Source organism: Mauremys reevesii, linkage group 9, assembly GCF_016161935.1.
Source record: "Mauremys reevesii isolate NIE-2019 linkage group 9, ASM1616193v1, whole genome shotgun sequence".
Lineage (NCBI taxonomy): Eukaryota > Metazoa > Chordata > Testudines > Geoemydidae > Mauremys > Mauremys reevesii.
The window spans coordinates 18,545,787-18,567,801 of record NC_052631.1 but is presented as its reverse complement, the minus strand read 5'-3'; the positions used below and the strand labels follow the sequence as shown (position 1 = coordinate 18,567,801).

Genomic DNA, 22,015 nt, shown 5'->3' with positions numbered 1-22,015 from the left:
AAGAATGAGCCTGACATTTTGCAGTGGAATCAATTGCATTCAAAGTGCAAACAAATTTCTGGGGAAGTGCCTGAAGATAATCTCTCAGATATACTAATGGTCCCCCTAGAATAAAGGGTTTCAACAAAACATGTAAAATTATACAAACATAAAAAACAACATATAGCAAAAAAAACAAAACAAAAAAACTTTTCACCAGAAGATGTGGTACTTTAGAAGAAGGCCATTTACTCAGGTATAAGCCAACATTTTTGGTATTTCCACCTACTACCTATGATGAAAGAGCACACACTCAAATTATGACACAGACTGGCTAGATATTGGAATAGCTCATCTGATCACCTCTTACAGGCCAAGTAATAACTCCTAACCCTAGGGCAGGAAGTCCTGCAGTTGTAAAAAGTGAGAATGCTCAGATGGTCTCAAAAGGCTACTTCAACTTTCTTTCACATCTGGGAAATTCAGGCAAATTCTACATTCCTGCTGAAGACTTTGCATGTAACAAGGCCCACAAAACAATCACACCTACTGACCAGGGCTAATAGCATCAGTCACCACCTCCTTCTCATTTGGAAAGATGGGAGTCTGGTCTTTCCACACTCCCATCCCTATCAGTTCTGGCCTATGTTTAGGTAGATGCCTTTCTTTTGGACAGGCATCTCCCCATTTCCCAACTGCTGCAGGTGCGGAGAGACCACACTGAATTCCCTGGGAGAAGTTAAAATACTCTATTGACTGGTATTAACATGCAGACAAACAGATAGAAAGGCAGACAGTGCACTTATTGGAAGAGGAAGAGGCAATTTTAACCACTGCTCTCAGGGCCACTTGCCCTTTGTTCTGAAAGGAGGAAAGAGGGTGGGGGGGAGGGGGCGGGGGGACACCTACTGAAAAACCATGTCGCTTAAAAGCCCAAACAAACAAAATCCCTAGCACATACAAAAAGTAAGCAAATGGGTATCCATTTACAAAAAGAAACAGAACAAACAAAAATTCATCAATCATAACTCATACCAAGAGATGAAAGTTGCAAGTAAAAATATCTTACAATCACAACCTTGATGTTAAGGGGAAAAGTAAATCACAGCACCAGGCAAGCAATAAGATTTGCTGAACATCTTTTGTCATAACCAACAATTACCCATGCCAAAACCAAAAGCAAACTGCTAATTATTCTATCCAATTGAAACATCGGATTGCAGAGGGAAATAAAATACTGTCATTATAGTCACTCTACCACAAGATCTAAAACTTACAATAGCCAATGATGTAAGGTGATAAGGGAAACTTCTTGGCCATTTGGTGAGGAAAAGAGATGTTCCACAATGCTATTAACTACAGAAGTTCAGTCCATTAACAATCAGTCTATAAGGCTATTAACTGAGACAAGTGGTCAAGGTTAGGCACATCCCAAAAGAGGGGCTGTCATTATCTGACTGCTGCCACTGGGGAAGGGGGGCCAGGGGACAAGAGGTAATTCACCTAGCACAATACAGTGGAAGCTAACATGATTTGCCGCAACCTAAAATAAAAAAAATGTTACTTACAGCAAAAAAAGAAAAGGGGTCACTTACATAATTGTCCCTGTGCTTTTGCGTCGAATCTGGATGCCGAATGGATTGTTCTGAATTGTTACTTCATAGAGTCGATTCTCATATGTACTTGTAGGACTGCTAGAGATATTTAGTGGTACTGGAACCTCATATCTTTTATTGCTGTAATCATAAATCTACAAAGCAGAAATCAGTTCACTTGAGTGCATATAAAAATATAAAAAAGATCCATACATTGATGGCACTTAAAAATTCAATCCCTTTTTAGAAATATTACAAGTTCAATCACTATTCCCCATATTAAATACAGAGTACGCCTCTCAGTCTGGTAGAACCTTAAATAGAGGAAGATTTCTGACAAACTTTTTCAAATGCAATCAATAAACAATCAATATAGTTAAAAGTCTTGAACAAACATTTAGCTAAAACAGATAAAAAATTGTAGTGTGAGTGTGTTGGGTGAGGTATTCTCTTTCACTATCAGTTTTCTTACTTATATCATTATAATTAAAATAATAGATATATGGACTGGTATATAAGCAATGAATGTTGAAGAATCTTTTGTTTTGTTCAAGAGATTACTGTTGGTTAATGTGGCCCTGAATTTATTTTTATACATAGTAAAGAGAATTTTCACTTTTTCACACTTTTAAGCCACCTTTATAAGTTTTTTGTTAATGCTTTATGTTTTTTGCTATGCTTACATACCAAATCCTTGTGCTCTTTATTCTATAGTCTGTCTCAATATGATCACTTGAAAAAATTATTAAAGTTATTTTTAGAATATAGTTTTATAAGTGTCATTAGCACAAAAGTTAGCATAACTACAGTAATACTTACTGCTAATGCATAATACTTACACCCTAATGATAAAGTTCCTCTAGATTCTCCAAATTCTGATTGGTTGTTTGGGTGCTTATACACTATTACATAGGATTAAGTTATAAGAACTAGTACATAAACTCTTGTGAGAAGAGAGGATTTGCTTGAACTCAAATAACAGCTATTTAGCTAAATGAAGAAACCTCCCTCATCAGGTGGAAAATTCAGGGTTGTCAACCAATGTACAAAAAGCAGACAACTGATTTTAAAGAATATAACCAAAGGAATAATCTCAGTTCACAACAATTTCAGAATGAATTTACCTTAAATTGCAGCATATTGTTGTCATGATAGGTCACATCCAAGCGAAGTGTATTGATAGGGGTAGTAGAAGTCGTAGCACGATTAGCATAATTACCATTTCTGTTGAGGTTCACCGATAAACCTGAAGAGGTGTATTTAATTTGACTGACAGAATAACCATAGTCAGAAGGGTAGTAACAGGATGGAACATTATCAGTGGAGACAGGCTGAAAAGTCAAGTATATTGCGGATCAGTAAACAGTATTTGGGAGCCTGAATTTTATTTTTATTTGTGGTTACATCTGTTGATGTAGCTTAATGCAGTAATCTTTCACCTAGCTTCAAACTCTGTCTAGTTGTTCTCAAGTGAAAATAAGTTTGCTGGGCACATCCCAGTTCCCAGTGGAGATTTAATCAACTGCACAATGCACAATTTGATAAGATTAAGTTTCTCTATTTTTAAAAAAAGTCCCAGCTCACAACTGGAATAAAATTTCATTTTACACAGAGACAGAAAGCCCTTTTCAAATGGTCATCATCCCAAAGCATTTCACATAGTTATACACTGGATACTTGTAGTACAGCGAGTGGAGGTAAGCACATCAGCCATCATGGCTGTTCTGTTCTCAGGAGTGGCTTCCACAGAATCTTAGACTTCAAAGCTAGAGATGCACCCAAGTTTTAAAGCATAGATTTAGATCTGGAAAAGAAAGTCACCCAAGTTTGAGGAACTTCATATCAGCTGTTCCTGTCTGGATCCATTTTACAAAGACAGATTCAAGTCATTACGTTAAAAACTGGATGAAAACTTCTCTAAAGTTCAAGGGTTTCTTCAGATCTTATGTGCCAGTAGAACTAATTTTTAATTAGAACCTGTTTTAGTGAGAGTATGGAATGCTGACAAAGGCAGATTGACCTGCAAAAGGCACTCTGAGCTGATGTGCGGGGGAAGAGCTGTATGTGGAAGCATAATTATAAGTATTATTTGTCCCTGTCTTTTAAGAATACCACATCATCTCCTATTTTTAATGTATGTTGGCCAGATCCTCAGCTGTTCCAAACTGTCCTGGTTCCATTGAAGTCAACAGTGCTATGCTATCATGCAGCAGCTGACAATATGGCCCTTTGTTTAAAAGAAGTCTTGTAAAAGGAGAATATTGTCAGACTAATTCCATTCTGAAATTGCCTTGATCCATGTTTCTCACAACAGTAAACTATAAAGAAAAAGATAAAAGTTTCTTATTTATTTTACTCCTATTCCCCGTTAGAGAAATAATTTTTGCTCACATTCCAGATACAGTTCAAGGCTTCGCATGTCTGTTGTGTTGCATTGGGACTAGGGTGACAATCAAATCTTTCAATGTTATTTAACTCTTGATTCCATTCCAGTAAGTATGATTTTCCTAGCTCAAGTTGAAGCCCAGTTACATGGGTAACCTGTAAAAAATTGAACAAAGAACAATTTTTCAAACAATGTTGTCTTCAACCCATATAGGGGCAGATTTTCACTGAGTATAAATTGTCATAGCTCTATTGATGTTAACAGAACTATGAAAACATACTCCCGAAAAAAAAACAGGAGTACTTGTGGCACTTTAAAGACTAACAAATTTATTTAAGCATGAGCTTTCGTGAGCTAAAGCTCACTTCTTCGGATGCATAGAATGGAACACACAGACAGGAGATATTTATACATACAGAGAACATGAAAAGGTGGAAGTATGCATACCAACAGGCAGAGTCTAATCAATTGAGATGAGCTATCGTTAGCAGGAGGAAAAAACTAGAAGTGATAATTAGATGCCCCCATAGGTGTGTGAGAGAACTTAACATAGGGAAATAGATTCAATGTTAATTGTATCTAGTTGCATATTAATTCAAGTTTAGCAGTCTCTCTTTGGAGTCTACCTTCAAGTCTGTCACTGAGTGGTTAGAAAGGTTGAGTGTTCTCCCACTGGTTTTTGAATGTTATGATTCCTGATGTCAGATTTGTGTCCATTTATTCTTTCATTGCTGGCACATGATGGCATATATCACGTTGGTAGATGTGATGGTGGTCTGATGTGATTAGGTCCTGTGATGGTGTCACTTGAATGGATATGTGGATAGAGCTGGCATCGTTGTAAATCTTTGATGATGCGCTGGAGAGGATCTACCCCATAATACTTAGTTTATTAATATTTTTAAAAATGCATGAAAATTAAAATTTTCAGACTTGAATTCTATAACAAGCACCTAAATTAATACTTAAGCAAATAAATAAAAGTGGCTGAGTACTGACAGCTTCCACTGAAGTTTATAATGAGCGAATATCAGACCACTGTTAATTAAGTGCCTAACCATGGATTTAAGTGTCTAATCTTAGACACAATTACAATAATCAATATTGGGTCTATTTGTTTTATTTCTCTCATTTTAATTTAACGCAATCACCTGTAATAGTTAAAAGATGGTGCAGAAACCCGATACACAGCAGTGGCAGGATTCTCAAGTTCCTTCATAAGATTTGTCATGAATGGCAGTTCAATGGGGTTTTAAAGTGACTGCTTATTCAGCACATACATGCCATGTGGCTGCCACTCAGAACTCATCCTGATGAGGAGTGCTTGTGGCACTGATGCCGGAGAAGCTTTCAGAGCACACACATTTTAGTTTTTAAAAGGACTCTTTGAGCATTGATGTTAATGTCAAATACTGTTTACCTTGTGTAAATATGACACTCTACTCTAAGTCAAATCCAGCCATCTGGGGGTCATGCACAACTTCTACTGGCTACTGAGAGTTGTAAGTGTGTGTCTGAGGGCAAAACTGGCATGCATTTTTTTATACATTTTTATTGAGCATAACGCAATTGTAGCTTTAAGTGCCTTTATTCTGCAACAAAACAGATTTACTATACATTATTACATCCATGATCTCATTCTATTAAGCACCTGAAAGAAAGTTTGTAAAATTCTTAAGAAGGTTCTGTCCCTGAATTCAAATATTATTTACCTTATCTGAAGGATTATAGCTGATATTATGAGGAGAATTCTCCACCACACCATTTACAGACACAGTAAGAATTGTAGGTTGAAGAGGCAATCCAAAGATTTTGATTTCCTCAAACATTAAGTTGTTGGGATCGGTGTAGTTCATGTGCGAAACATTAATTTTTAAGCTATTCTGAAAGATAAAATATTCAGATTATATTGTCACGCACTGTCTTGTATGATTTACTGGAAAGAGTCACTTTGTGTGTTTCTAAACATTCCTTTACAATAAAATTTATAAAATGACACACACACTTTTTTTCCCCTTCCCCTTAGCAGTTTCTTTAACTGGATAATATTCTTTCTTAAAGGCCATGATCTATAATATAACATATGTTTAACATAAATAATTACAACATTATGGACACTGTTTCATTCTTGTAATTTGTACAATGTACTTCAATCGTATCTTTTACTTTTTTAAAAATATATATTTTTTTAGAAATAAAGAGCAAATGAGGGACATGAGCCAGAGAAGTGTTGAAGTAGCACTCTGACTTGTATCCTATTTACTTTGAACTGAACTCTGTTCAGTCAGAGCAGGTACCCAATTCAGAGATGTACCAAGTGTCTTCTGTCAGGTGCCGAGAGCTTTCAACTTCCACTGACTGAATCACTGAATTGAAAACAAACATTAGATCTAATGGCTTAATCATCATCTAGGTCAGCGGTAGGCAAACTTTTTGGCCTGAGGGCCAAAATTGTATGGAGGGCTGGTTAGGGGAAGGGGGTCATGGCCTGGCCCCCACTTCCTATCTGCCCCTCCAGGACTCCTGCCCCATCCAAACCCCCCGTTCCCTGATGACCCCCCCAGGACACCTGCCCCATCCACCCCTCCCACCCCCGCTCCCTGTCCCCTCACCGCCCCCGGAACCTCTTTCCTGACTGCCCTCCCGCCCCATCCAACCCCACTCTCCTTCCTGACTGCCCTCCTGGATCCCTGCCCCCATACAACCCCCTGTTTCCCCCCCCGACCCCTACACACACACACCCCCCGCCCCCAGACCACAACCCCAAACTCCCCTGCCCTCTATCCAACCCCCCCCACCCACCGTGCCCCTTTACCGTGCTGCCTGGAGCACCGGTGGCTGGCAGTGCTACAGCCACACAGCGTGGCTGGAGCTGGGCCATGCTGCCGTCACCATGCAGCACAGAGCACCACACAGCACAGCTGCCCCAGGAGCTCACAGCCCTACCACCCAGAGCAGTGAGCCGGCAGCGGAGTGAGCGAGCTGAGGCTGCGGGGGAGGGGGCTCAGCATGGGAGGGGCTAGCCTCCCAGGCCAGAAGCTCGGGGGCCAGACAGGATGGTCCCGAGGGCCAGATGTGGCCCAAGGGCCATAGTTTGCCCACCTCTGATCTAGGTGGCTGTGGAACCACCACCAGGATAGTACTATGGCTGTCACTGCAGCTACGAAATCATAAATACACTCCGAAACATCACTCTTGTGAAGGTTGAAATGCACAATTAATCTCACAATCTCCAGCCTCACCATGATCTGTCAATGGTTTGGCTATAATACCCAACCCTCTCAGCTTCAATCCTAACCCGAGTATAACCAGCTGTCTGAGTTCAGAAGGGAGGGAAAAGCCATCAATAACACAGACGTTCTCTATTCTTTAAAGTTTTAATCTTTTTTTTTAAATAATTAAAGGACCAGATTCCCACATAGCTCCATTTACTTGAAGCTCCGTGCTCACTTTGGGAAAGCATATGGTGGAGAGAAGGAGAGCATTTCTGGTTCAGATGTATTTACCTTGCCTATATAGGGAAACACCCTGGTTTCATTGAAGTCAAGGGCAGAACTCTCATTAACTTCAGTGACACCAGGATTTCACCCCTTGTTTATGGTCCACAGCACAAATGTACCAGGGAAATGAAGATAGCTGATGCAATATATATATTTTTTTCCATTCTTGAACAGGCCACTATATTTTCTTAGCAATTTACCTGTTTAATAAAATGTCCGTTATTTGTTTGTTAAAAATAGATGTTCTCCCTTATTGATTGAATTGATATATGGCAGCTTTATGCAATGAATTAACCTTTCTTTATTGACTTTCAATAAGAGCAGGAAATATGCCCTTGATTATAATGTCTTTGTAACCACAAAGAGTAAATGATTATGAAATAAATTATGTTAATTACTAATAAACTTTTGATTACTTATCAAAAACCAACAATGCTTGTGTGTGGATTCAGGGCTAATGGAAGACTGATAGCCCAGTACATAAGCCTGTGGTTATGCAGCGATCCTGAGAACAGGTGCATCACAAGTAGCAACAGAGAAATTTTCCCCACAGCATCCAACAAGTGTGTCTCAGCTATGACCTGGAGGAACCAGTTATATAAATTTATTCTCTGCACACATCAGATCCTTGGCCTCTCTGCTAAGAATGCAAACAAGGCTACCATTTAGTGCACTAGGTGTGAACTTTCTCCATTCCTGTCATGGACCAACATTAAGATATTTACACTAATCACATTACTATCAGTCAGTAGCTTTCAGTCACAACGGAGCTGTGCTAGTATCAAACAGATGACACACTAGTAAAAGGCTCTATATCCTATTACTAGCCCCCCTTGAACCATTCAGTCACCAGGAAAGGATACTGTTAAATACTATATATGTCAGTGTCATGGTAGCTGTAATAATAATACAGACGTATTATATGAGACAATTAGGATTTTTTAACATTATTCACTCTCTTTTTGAGTGAATTGAATGCAACCATTAAATAGCTGCTAAAAATTCTTGTTTAAATCTAGAAAAAATAGACAAAAGAGACTATCAACTATCTATGTACTGACAGCCTAATTAAATTGCTGACATTCACTCCTTAGAATAAAAATTAAAAATTGACACCTCTAAAATGCCAGCTCTTTGGCTTCACTATGCACCACTGATGTAGGGAAAATAGATTAAAAATAAGGAAAAGAAAAATGATAATCAGATCTATGAAAGTATTCACACTTCTACTCCTATGCTTCCTGTGAGTTTCCCCTCCACCAGCTGTTCCCCTGGGTGAATTTCAGCACAGCAGAGAAAGAAACATGAATTAATTCTTACCCAATCAGAATTATCTAGGTTTGAAATCCCCATGGATTGAGGGGGACAATGTTGTATGCAGTAGTTCTGATCCTGTGCCCACCGCTCCCTTAAAAGACTCAAGTCCAACGGAGAACACATGAAGGGGCTTCTTTGGGGTCATAGGAAGGAGTCAATGATGCAATAGATGCAACACTCCTTCCCTACCCTAGTTCTTCATCCCCATAGAATGGACACATTCAGCCTTATATGCGGACTTTATGACGCTTTTTAATATGTACGAAATGATAGAATTGCTGTCCTAATAAAAGTATTATTTGTTAGCAAATACGTGTGGGATAGTTACATTTATTTCTACTGACAGAATATCTGTCGAGAGTCTAAAATCCAAAAAACCTTGTGCAGAAATAAATTAAAATACATTTTATAGAGTCCACTACTACATTTTTAATAGAACTGCATCTCCTCCCTTACTCAGGCAAAACTCCCATTGGTCTGATGAAAGCTGAAGGCAATCGCCACCTTGCAGTTCTACTACTTGATAAATAGTTGTATGTCAGTTTTATCATCTGTCAGGAAATGTGGGTGCTTTTATGATATCTAAAAGTTAGTAAAAGAATGAATGAACAACCAACAAAACATGATGCTCTGGTTAACTGAAAACATTATGGATTAATATGAACACAATGAAAATAACATTATGAAAAATTACTTACATTGGCAACTGAAAACTGGTAATAAATGTAGGCCTTATTTTTCACTGTATCTAAAATGTTGAGAGAGAAATTAACACTTTCTAAGCACAGTGCAGAAATTACCCAGCATTAATGACAAGTTGAGCATAGGATTGTGTCACAATTAGAAACCAATCGATTGCTACATTATCATTATAGTAACACCCAGAGGTCTGAATCAAGATCTGGACACCAATGTGCTAGGTGCTGTGCAAACTGATATTAAGACATAATTCCTGTCTTTCATAGCTTCCAATCAGGGACAAATGAAGATTTACTAAACTCTTTTGCCCATCCTGATGTCCATGAAATGGATCCTACATTATGGGGATATTTACCTGCTTTAAACTTACGCTCCTTTTCTATTCCTTTTTGTCGCAATGGGTTATATGTCTGTAATATGGCTGTCCGTGTTGTTGGTCGTTGTCCCTCTAAAAGTGCTAAAGGGCAAGGCAGCATCCATCTTGAGTTCTTGTTGAGGAGAGAGAGAGCAGAGATGATATCAGCAACACTGGTTGTGTATTGTTTTTTTTTTTTGTTTTTTTTTTTCTGGGTCTAAGTCGGGGCGTGTGTGTGTGACCAGATTCTGATCCAGCCCCCAGCTGTTGTGGTGTCAACATTTTTTTTTTGTGTGCATTTTTTTTTCCTCTTTTTTGCCCGGTCATCTGGAGGTCAGGCTAGTTCTGCCCAGCAACTCCAGAGTACTGTATACAGAGATCTAAGTCTGCCCAAGTCCTTCCGGCGTGGGAAGGCGGGAGGAGGGGAGAGACCAGAGGGACAACCAGACCAGGAGGAGAGGGGATGAGATAGAGTGAGATCATTTCGATAAAACCTAAAAATTCCCCCAGAAAAATTTTGTCTTTTGTGGAGTGTTTTTGGTGGTGTGGTGTGATCAGCTAAAGGGGCTGGAACCTCCCCTTCGGTGGGTCTCTCTCGGTATAGCTAGCTTGTAGTGTGTGTCAGGTGGAAGTAGAAGCGGGCCAACCTTTTCAGCTTTCAGCCAGGGTCTCATATAGCTCTAGCTCGTGTCGTGTTGTTTTGGATTTGTTATCTTGTGCTTTTTTCTTTTTATTTTTTTTTTTGTTTTTTTTTTTGTTTTGTTTTGGTCCCAGTCGCGCCATCATGCTCCTTCTGTCTGTTCTCTCTGCTGCTGCTCTGCTCTGCTTTGCATTTTTAATTTTTGGCTTAGTTTAGTTTAGTTAGCTTAGCCTCTCTTTTTTTTTTTTCCCTTTCCCAGCCCAAACAAACAATTGCACATTTGCACATTTGCATTATTTGTTGCCTAGCTAGCTTGTGTAATCGTTATTATAATTATAATTATTAATTGTTAATTGTATTGTGAATATGAATCTGAATCTGTGTCTGTCTGTGTTGTGTGTTGTGTGTTAAACTGGAGCTGTCTTCTCTTAGTAGAGTAGCTGAGAAAGGGTCCAGGTCGCAGTCTGAGTGTGTGTGGAATGGAATCTGCAGCAGTGCACTCCACACCACACTCTCCCTCTGTGTGAGGGTGGCTGGCTGAGTGGCCTGTGGGTCTCTTTTCTTTGTGTTTGCACGCGGCGCGCCACGCCACGAACCTGATTCCTGTGTCTGTGTGATTGGTGTCTCTGACTATAGTGTGGTGTGGTGAGCAGTATACAGTACATTGTTAAATGTTTTAAATTTGTTTGCATTGTTTATCTGGGTCCCCCCCCAGCCCAAAACCTTCCCTTTAAAAAAATAAACTTGGCTTTTCAGTGTTACCCTGGTCCTGCCTGTCTTTTCCTCACTCAATACCAAGCTTGAACGAACCCCCAGCTAATTCGGACACTTTTAAAGAGCAGAATGTTAAAGAATGATTACAGTAAAAGCTGTTATAAAGGCAAACCTGTGGAAACATACTACGAAATCAAAGCACTTCACACATGCTTAACTGTAAGTAAATGAGTAGCCCACTGTCTTCCTGTGGTTAAGTGCTTTACCAAATCTGGACAGAAACAAGGCAGGGGGTCCTGTGGAAAAAACCAGCACGTAACTGTGCCTGTGTAGCGTGCGCAGCCTGTGTGTGTGTAGTGTGTGTGTGTGTATACACGCAATCTCAATTCTGATATTTCCTAACTTTTGAGTGCTTGACTTTGCAAAAGTAATAACATTACTTGATCATAGTTCTTTGCCATGCAATTGACATAAATAGAGCCTAAACTTGATATTCATCTACATTGCAATTAAAATGCTACTTGCCAGAAGGATTGCATACACTTTCTTTTAACCTTATATCCATACTTCAAAGCTAACCCTTTGAAATATTTTGAACAATTATCTATTATGCAAAGAGTTTCCATTATACTCTAATGTAGTTATGAAACAGGGAATAAAATACCTCACTGGCAGCAAATGTAAGAGTTGATTACTAAACACTGCAGTGTGGGATTTAAAAAAAAAAAAAGACAGACATGAAGAAGGTTGTGGTTGCTAGTAAATTGTGAACAATTTCTAAGGAAGATTGCAACTCATAAGTTTTTAGGAAGACTTGTTTTAGAAAATGATAAAAAAAATCATAACAGCTCATATAATTTTGTTTCTCAATATTAGTACAATAAAATCTGAGTTATTTTAGATCTTGAAAATGAACACGTTCCCTCTGTAGAAATATCAGCAACTGCCCAGGGCATTCAATATTTATTGCAGCAATTATCAGCTAAACCACAACGCATTTTCTTTAAGGCAGCCCAGAGTTTCATGAGACTTAAAAGAGCATGGACAGTTTGAAAGGTTTTGCATGACTCAGGACTGGTAGAGTCAAAACAATAAGAACTGGATTCTATAAGTAGGGTACGTATCTATTATTGCATAGATCTTTTAAAAAAAAGACTTTCAACAGTATAAAGCAAAATCATCAAACCATAAGCCTTCGAAGCACAAGCAGCCCCACTTTTTGGCATCTAGCTAGCTTGGTGCCCTCCTACTTGAGGTAGTGAAATAACTTCCCCTTAAATACCCCAGTTCTTCAATATCAGGACAGATAGACTCAATATTCTGAGTTAAGATTTACAGAGTACAGTGTGATCGCAGGGAATTGTAGACTGGGCATTTTATACTTTAAAGGAACAGCAGTGAAAACCCAGATGAGAGTCTGAGTCCTTCACAGCTAAAGTACGTGGATGAAGGCAGACTCCCTAGGACGATGGCAGCACCTTGGAATTGGGGCTGAGAGAGAAGTTAGGATGATGTAGTCAGCCAGGTGTCCCACAACAGGAGAACCAGATGGGCAGCATCTCACAATTAGGTCTACCACTGGTACTTCCTCACAATTAGGTCTTTCCTCACAATTAGGTCTACCACTTAATGAGAAGTTTAGGGTTAGTGTGGACCATTTTGGGACCTCTCCCATCTCCCCCTCAATGAAAAACTGATCTGTAAACAGGTGAGTTGACAGCAGGGGAACAGTAGCAGAATCCCAGAATCTTTTTACAGATAGGCTTATTAGGGAGACTATATTTAATTTTTCTCCGAGTTCTCCAACTTGAGCACATTTGTAGAGGTCAAAGATGATCTATTCAACAGTTTTACTGATCAAAAGATGTGTATATCTGAACATAGAGGTTAGAATGAATGAATTTCAGTACTAGACAGTCAGTACCTTACAGAATCATAGACAGAAATCAGAACAGTTAACACAAGTAATCCTATATAACCTTCCCTCCACCTTTAGATCTTAGTCCTGAAAACATTTATGTTCTATTTCACTCAGTGAGAATTGTGTATAAAAACACTCAAATGCACAAGTGTTTTGCAGGATCAGGGCCATATTTTGCAGGACTAGAGATGAAACATTAGTGGAATGACATAGTGTAATCTATTCTTGACCACCACGGTGGAGCTTTGACCATCTCCACTATGCATAAGCCCTTATTGTTGAAACATTTCTTCTTAAATTCCTTCTTAAACTTATCCAGCATGGTTAAATCATGCTCAATTTCTTTTTCTATTCCCTTCTCTCTATGGATAGCATGAAACTGTTAGATTAAAAATGCAAGGTCAGAACTTCCTGAAAACCAGGTATTCTTGAAATACATTAGTTTTAATGGGCATATGCCATAAACCAAACCCTTAGCTTTTTTAATAAGGTGCTACAATGGGTTACAAACAATAAAAACTATCACATACAGGTCCTTAAATCTTTTTTTAATAAAAGCCTGAGTGTGTAATAAAAGGTCTCAGGAAGTCATTTTGGAATAAATATTTAAACTGCTTGCTGGTTTGTCTAACAAAAGTATAATAAAAAGGACAAAGGCTGGGATTGTCAAAGAAAGGATTTAGGTGCCCAGATCCCAGTAAATTTCAATGGAATTTGGGTGCATAACTTCTTAGGTGCCTCTAGAAATCACAGCCAGTTATTTTATAAGTCAAAGTCCAAACTCCCTTTATTTTCCAAATCAACTTTAATCTCAACCTTATCATCACTAACTATAGTATTTTAAAGTGATAAAACTCAGATATTTTATTTAGCTAAGTTGGACATTTGATAGAAATGAATACATTTATAAATTATTTTGATTAAATTTATTAAACAAAATCCTGCTACATAGGTGCACTTAGAGCCTCCTATTTTTTGGTATGTGTGTGTGTACAGTATCCAGAACAGCTGGAACCTCATCTCTGATTAGTGGCTACATGTGCTACAACAACAATACAGCAACAACCCTAGAAGGCAATGAGGTTTATTGACATTATCAGTGATGAAATGTTTGTTTGTGGATTTAGATGCCTCCCTTTTAGCACCCAACTTTATCACTGTCTGTATTTATGCCCACATCTAAGGGTATGTTCACAGTGATTCAGATGTGTGACTGCAGCATGTGTAGACATACCCAAGATAGCGTTGCATCCACTGGAATTAATCTGGATTTACAACAGCAAATTTGAGAGTAGAATTTAGTGTATTAAAAATATGTCAGTAATATGGTGTACAACTTTGGACTTTTTTTTAAAGGTTAATATAAGCCTCTTTTTTTCATATTAAAAGCAAACAACAATTCTAACAAGCCTTTCAGTCCCTTCTGTGAATAGAACATTACATTTCCTCCACTTGAGGTTGCATACCCAAACCCTCACTAATGTCCCACTGAACTATTCAGATGAGTAAGAATTTGCAAGACTGGGCCCCCTGATTGTAACATTTATAATTTGTAAGTATACCACTAATTTGCATAATGTAAAATTCTTCATCCATGAAACCAATGAAAAAATTAGGATTATTATTTTCAAATATACTAATACTTCAAATGTTACAGGTATCTAATGTGCCTACCTCTAGATTCTCCATCATCCCAGAATAAATCTCCAGCTGCTTGTTTATTGTCATCTAATGCAATTATAAGTCCCATTGGATTCTTGCGGCTGTAAAATGAAAGACTTTCTCTGAAGAGTATAAATGATATCTAGACGTTGTTTATATTGATATATCTTGAAAAAATATTGACTCTACCAATTTTCATTTCCAAAATCTTCATGTTAAAAACTGAGGTTTTGTGTTTGCAAAATTTTGCAGATTTCCTTTCACCATTTTTTGGCTGAGAGATTTTAATAATTTCACAACAGAACAGATTTTCCCTAAGCTACTTTTCACCTGGAGAAATTGCCTTTCATTTTCATAGAAATGGATGAAAATGTGTGGCAGGGCTAAAAATTATTACACGACATTAACATGTGATTAACCAGTAATCGTATTATTTCATTAATCATGGAAGTATATCAATGCTTTCAGCTATTACCAATCTCAAAGTTTAAATACTAAACTCAACAAGCCATTTTTTCCTCTTAATTATGTGGGTATCAATCTGTTATTCCAGATATACACTGAGAAAGGAATTTGGTCTAACATCCACACTTTGTCCCACAGGCAATAATCAGCCTGAGCAACTCATCCTTCATATTCACACAGGGCAACAAGGGAGCATCCCTTTCATCAATAGTAGAGATGGATGACGGTATTCGCCACAGTGCTGCTAATCACACATATGGGCTAGTAGGGAGAGGGACACATTGGTGCAGACTACTTACCCCCACTTCTCTGGAGCAAAGGGGGACCCAGAGACCAGATTGAGAGTCTGTGTCTTAGTCTGGTTTCTATTTTGTTCCTTGGGCACGTTGACTCTTACTCAGGACTTGTGACAAAGCTACAATTTAACGCTGTGTGTGCAAACTGACAAGCAAATGGGCTGTATGTTTGACTGTAGAGCTTCAGGACCTGATCCAAATACCACTAAAGTAGTGACCCTGCACCCCCGGCTACAGTGGGACTTTAGCCTGACTAAAGAGCATCGGATGCAATTGACTTCAGCCATTCCCGTATGATACACCCAATGGTTTGAAATCTGACAATTCTGAGCCCACTGCTGAAATCACATTACAGAGTAGTGTGATCAGAGCGCTCAGCCTTAAAACGTACCTGTACACTGTTGTATTAGCTGGTTGCTGGATAGGAAAAATGTAGCCTCCTCTCAAATGAAGTCCTAGTTTGTCTGCTGGGAGATACATCTCTGCTTGTTGTTTTCTCCATACTACTCTTCCACCCTAATTTATGGGAATGGAAGAGAAAATGGGTATTTTACATTGCTCACTACAGAGAATGGTTTCTCACATCCTGAGCTTCCATTCCAGTTCTTCCAGTTATAATACATTAATGTCTATTTAGACACTATCTGCCTACTACCACAGAAAATCACCCTAGATTACAACACCAAACAAAAAACGTTTACTTTTTTATTCTAGCACGATCAACACGCAAAGAAAGGCCAATTCACCTTGGAAGGCTGAAAGTAGACACTGTCTGTGTCAGGCACAGGGTAGAATCTTACCCTCCTTCTCCAGCCAACAGGCAGAAGAATTGGCACAGAAGTGGTGAACTTAATTTCTTTAGAAATAAGGATATCATGCCAGTGTTTGAATGCCCAGAAGAGACTGCAAGTATTATATTTTACTATTTATTTACTGATGTTGGTGTTAACAGCACTGTACAGAATGTAGAAGAAACATAAACCTGGCTTAACATTTGTTACGAACTCTCTCTTCTCTTTTCTCTCTATCTATTCCTCCTCCTCTCCTTAATTATCTCTCTCCCATCTTCTCCTCCATTCCTCCCTTCTCTCTCTCTCTCTCTCTCAACTTTCTGCTTCCTTCATGTTTGTCTCCTCTACCAGGTCTAACAATCACAACCCATCCCATAGAGGACAATGTTGAGAAGAACACACAGACATGGACTCAGCCCAGAATTATTATATGCATTTACTTACTGTTTCATAGTCATACCATACTGCATCAGGAATATATGCCGTCACTGTTTCCACACCCTGAAATGAGAATAAAGAAACATCTTTCATATTTGAAGACAAATCAAAAAGTAAAGCAGCATTTCCAAAATGACAATTTCAAGCTGACAGTAGAATTTCAATTATATTTGTTCTGATTTTTGTTTACGACGAAGGAACTTTCTCTACAATGGTCTGGTCAACGTATAGGACTTTTTCCCCCAGTATCACAGAAGTTAGAAAAAAAAATGTCCTTGTTCATCCATGTGCAATGAAGATTTATGCCCTAAAGTAGGCTTATTACTGATCTATCTGGTCTCATTTTAAATGTGTCATGCAATGAGGCTTCTGTCATGTTCCTTGTAGATTGTCCCACAATCCAGTAGTTGTCACGATCAGAAATTTTTCCTGATATTTAGCCTCAATTCTTCCATTTTTTTAATCCCATTTCTCCTAGTCATATCCCCTTGTATCAAACTAAATAATTCTTTTGGGGTATCTACACGTTCAGATGTTTGTAGACTATTATCATAGCTCCTTTTAAATGTTGTTTAGCTAAGCTATGCACAGCTCTTGCTTTTCACTTTTCTTCATAAATCAGTCCTTCTAGCTCCTAATCAATGTTGCTTTTCTCTTAATCCCACCAATTTGTGAAAATGTTAGTAGAATGGAGGTACCCATAAATGCATATAATAATCCTAGCAAAGTCACATCAGAACCTTAGAGGGACTATTACATCACTGCTCCGTGATATGATACTTCTGTGTGATATGCAGCCCAAAAATCACACTGGCTCATTTTGATATTGTATCATGTTGCAAACTCATGTCTTATTTGATATTTACAATTACCCCCAAATCTCCTTTTGTGTTACTTTGTTCCAGATATTTCTTTTCAGATATGCCTTGTTTTATACATTTAACAAATGTATTGATAGACCTTGAAAAATGTGATTGCATATGTGAGACTGAGGGCCAAAGGGGAAATTTTGAATTAACGAGGGTCATCACTGCAACAGGAATAATCCACGATCTTGGTGTTCTCCAGTGAAATTACAAAGAGATGAAGAGAAGCTGCTTGTGAATTTTGGAAACATGGCTTGACAAATAATTGTATCATGTCCTGTCCCTCTTATCTACCTACTTGTGAATGGTCATATTCATAAGTGTTTCTGCATTAGTTTAGCTATAACTGATGTTCGCTCTGCTAGGTCATGGTTCACTGGTTACTTGATGAAATTATCTGGTCAACATGTGTATGTTGGTAAACCTATCCACTCTGGTTAAAACATCTTTTTGGAGATCTGCTATCAGCTACAAGGAGAACAGCCACAAGTCAGATGTATTTTTGCAGCATAGAAGAATCCACACAGACAAATGGTCTAATGTAAAGACAATAGGGTGCCCTCCATTGTATTAGCTGTTACAAATTTTAGAGATACGCAGTGATGATTGGGGCAAAACTGAGTCCTAAATAATATGAATGTCAGTGCTCAACGAAGAGTTCAAAAATAGATTTTAATATATAATCAAACATACTGGGTCCAGTACAGGAGTGATAAGAAGACCAGGGCCCCACAAGAACTGTCGATCAATAGCCCACGTTGCTTCATCTGAATAGAACCTAAAACATGGAGAAAGTAGCAGAATTTATGTTGTTTGTTTGATTATTGCCATGGGTAACACAACATTGCCTGGAATCAACACAGAAGAATGGCAACACTGATAACTGGAAATTTATAGCACTATAGCTTGTTTTTATTTCCATATGAAGAAAATCAGACAATGCCAGAAATACATTCCTGCATTTCCTTATTTAGTTTATAATTATATTTGTCATATATTTCCTGTTTAGAAATAGTTTGTTCAAGAGTTTAAGAGCTAGGACATGCAACTTCTAGAATGTGCAGCATGCCAAAAAGTCATTTCCTTATTTACCACTGACATTTCATACCATTCATAGCAGGTGTTAGAGCAAACTATAATAATTTAGGAAGCCAGATGTGATTTATGATTGATCTTTTTAAAAAGCTATTGTATTATAAATGTGTATAAATATGATGTATACAATAGCATCAAACTCTGCCCTATTGAATTCCCTCTTTCCCACAAAAAATACTGTTTATGCATATTTTGATCAGTGAACTTACTCATGAAGAAGTGGTCTCACTACTGTGTCTCCTTGTGTATGAGCTTTGTAAAAAAGGGTGTAGAGGTAGGGCAGTAAAGTGTATCGAATGTTCAAGTAGTTCTTTGATGATCTCACCAAAACAGAATCTGCCCCAAATACAGCCGGATCCTGAGGCTGAAAATAAAGGTTGGATTGTTATTGTTGTCATGAAGAAGGAAACGTGTTTTGGCAAACACTGTAGGCCAAATCCACGATAAGCAGCTGCAACTCCATTGGAGTCCACATGAACAGTGACACAATGAGGTTGCAGCTGCTGATGCCAGTGGTGAACTTGGCACAGTACATACAATTATTTCCAATGGAGGTGACTCTTTTGGAGTTAGAATTTCATTAAGACCGCCTACGAATGTAAAATATCAGCTACAATGCAGTGAACTATATAGCTCCCTTCGACCAGAAAACCTGATGGAACAGAGTATTAGAATGCAGGAGACAGAATGTCTACACTATGCCAGTAGGACAGCAGTTGTTTCAATGACTGAGTAAATATTAACTAAGGACAACAGAAATAATTACATTACAGTGGATTTGTTCCAGTTCTTTTGTGCTAGTAGTCTACTTGTAAGTTCATTGATACAACACTAGTAGGAAATTGGTAATGTAAGGATATCTTTAAGGAACTTTAAGAGTATTTGTAACCTACCGCGTAATTTTCAGCATTGTGATTTCTGCAAAATGGATAAAATGCTCCAACTTGCATCCATCGTCTGCAAAGTTCTTCTGTGACATTATCAAAGAAACCACAAATATCTGCACCAATCTAAAAAATTATACACAAGTAGTATATGTATCAAAATGCTGTATATACCCTGTATGTATTATACAACATACCACATCTCTACACATATGCCTGTACACATATTTTTAGTTGGCATACTACCAAACTTACAAAGATGATATACAAAGTGAAAGGAAACATTTCCAGTGAATAATCAACATATCCTTAATTGCTACAAGAGGCAGGCTGAGAGAGGTGTTCAGCATATTTCCACCTGACACTTTTCTTCTTTCAGATCTAATTTCACTCAGACCCAAAGCTGCCAAATGGCTTCTGTTCTGAATAACACAGAGACATTATCAAAGATTATTATTTGATGGGAATGTCAGGTATACCTCCTTTTAAAAAAAATGCTCTAATATTTTTCAAAGTTTCTTTTAAACTTGATTTTAAGTTTATACGCCAAATATTATAATATAATAAAGAAACTTAAGTCCCATTTCAAACAGGACCATGTTAACACAAACTGGGTACTTTTTAGTTCTCTCAGCGTCTACACAGGGCACTTTCAGTGAAACATTTTAGTGTGCACTGCAATTCACACCCCCAGTGTACCACACTGCAGTGCCATGTAGATGACCCCTTACATTCTTTTGCACACTGGTAGCAATAATACAAAGTATTTTTCCAAGTAGCTCTGATGGAGCTGAGTGTAAAGGGCTCTACCTTGCACATCACCTCTGAAATTTGTCCACCTTTTAAAAAAAAAAACCTTCCTTTTCCTGTTTCAGTGTGAAAGGTGCATCAGAAGGGACTAGTGCGAAGTTAAAAGGGAAGAGAGTGGCATGATGGGGAAAGGAATGACTTGGTGTTAAATACACTAATTTGAGTACTTTTGTTTTGTACCTGCACATATAGGGCTTTACTGTGCAATCTGTAGTCACATCGGTCAGCCTACAGTGAATGAAGTTGACTTAAAGGTAATAATTGGAGATATGCCAATCTCCTAGAACTGGAAGGGACCTTGAAAGGTCATCAAGTCCAGCCCCCTGCCTTCACTAGCAGGACCAATTTTTGCCTAAGTGGCCTCCTCAAGGGTTGAACTCACAACCCTGGGTTTAGCAGGCCAATGCTCAAACCACTGAGCTATCCCTCCCCCCATGTTGTATCTAACTTGGCTATTATGATTCTCCTTCTCCCTAACCTCCATCTTCTTGTCCTTAGATCATGAGCTCCTTGGAGCACCACTTGTGAATGTTTGGAAAACATTAACACACAGGGGGCGCTACCATAAATAAATGATTAAGAAATAAATAACATTAAGCAGTCTGCAAGATGGCAGCACAGTACAATCACAGAAATGAAAATCCTGAAGATGGAATTTGGCCATTTCATTCATTTATAAATGAGCAATCCTATCCCACTGCCAATGCAGTGGCAAAACACTGTATAATGTCAGCTCGTAGAGCTAATCACTGAAGATAAAACAATAATAAAGGGTGACAGATAGCTTGAAATATAGGACATAGTACACTCGATCACACCATAATTCCATCTAGTCAGAAACCCAGCTATGGGAGTGGCCTATACCTGATACTTCAGAGGACATCAAAAATCAGTAGCAACAGCCCCATAATTAATCCAGCCAATTGTCTAAAGCTGTACATGGGGGATGAGAGTTCCTTGTTTGTTTTTTCTGGACTTCTGCCAATGACTATTTATGTTTTAAAGAACAAGGTCATTATTTATATTGGTTTTGATTAGATAGCAAGCAACCATATGAAAAGATTGCATTGTTAATTCTTAATCTGTTGCTTTGAAAGGTGATCCCAAATAACTATGACATACATAAGGTATCCCAAAGAGGTTAAATTCCAGCATTCCTGGTATCGCCCATCTCAGATCATTCCATGTAGCAGCATTATCCCCTAGCCAATGTCCTGTGTAATTGCCTGATCCAGCAAAAGTAGACCTAGAAATAGTAAGGCTTCTTTTTCCAGGGAAAACAGCTTGTATAGCTCTGAAAATTAAACAAAACTGGAATTAATACCACATGGTAAATGTACTTGAACTCTGATAGATTATCTGTTTTCCACATTGCCAATTCAAATTCATTAATTCATAAAAATAATAAGGCCCAGGGATGTTGTTTCATTTCCAGTTAGCCAGATGTATTTTAGCTGAGCTCCTGATATTCACTCTAAATAAGCTCTCTTTCTGAAACTGTTTAGCCCACTAAACTTTGGGCCAGATACTCAATTGGAATATACTGGCTTTACACTTCAGTGCAGCTGCACCAATTTAGATCTGTTGAGGGTCCAACACGTT

The 22,015-nt window shown here is 38.3% G+C and overlaps 1 protein-coding gene across 4 annotated transcripts in view; it reads right to left on the bottom strand.

The window, feature by feature from the left end:
• SI (sucrase-isomaltase) overlaps nucleotides 1-22,015 on the bottom strand; it is a 200,409-nt gene that overhangs the window by 123,648 nt on the left and 54,746 nt on the right. For all 4 annotated transcript variants that reach the window (XM_039488204.1, XM_039488205.1, XM_039488207.1 and 1 more), the window contains 12 exons: nucleotides 21,536-21,707; nucleotides 19,613-19,729; nucleotides 18,929-19,083; nucleotides 18,318-18,402; nucleotides 16,765-16,821; nucleotides 15,921-16,045; nucleotides 14,781-14,869; nucleotides 9,476-9,525; nucleotides 5,673-5,843; nucleotides 3,966-4,115; nucleotides 2,699-2,905; nucleotides 1,575-1,729 (listed from right to left, as the gene is read on the bottom strand). In XM_039488204.1, coding sequence (XP_039344138.1) covers nucleotides 1,575-1,729; nucleotides 2,699-2,905; nucleotides 3,966-4,115; nucleotides 5,673-5,843; nucleotides 9,476-9,525; nucleotides 14,781-14,869; nucleotides 15,921-16,045; nucleotides 16,765-16,821; nucleotides 18,318-18,402; nucleotides 18,929-19,083; nucleotides 19,613-19,729; nucleotides 21,536-21,707 — 1,533 coding nt within the window. The remainder of the gene's footprint in view (nucleotides 1-1,574; nucleotides 1,730-2,698; nucleotides 2,906-3,965; nucleotides 4,116-5,672; nucleotides 5,844-9,475; nucleotides 9,526-14,780; nucleotides 14,870-15,920; nucleotides 16,046-16,764; nucleotides 16,822-18,317; nucleotides 18,403-18,928; nucleotides 19,084-19,612; nucleotides 19,730-21,535; nucleotides 21,708-22,015) is intronic.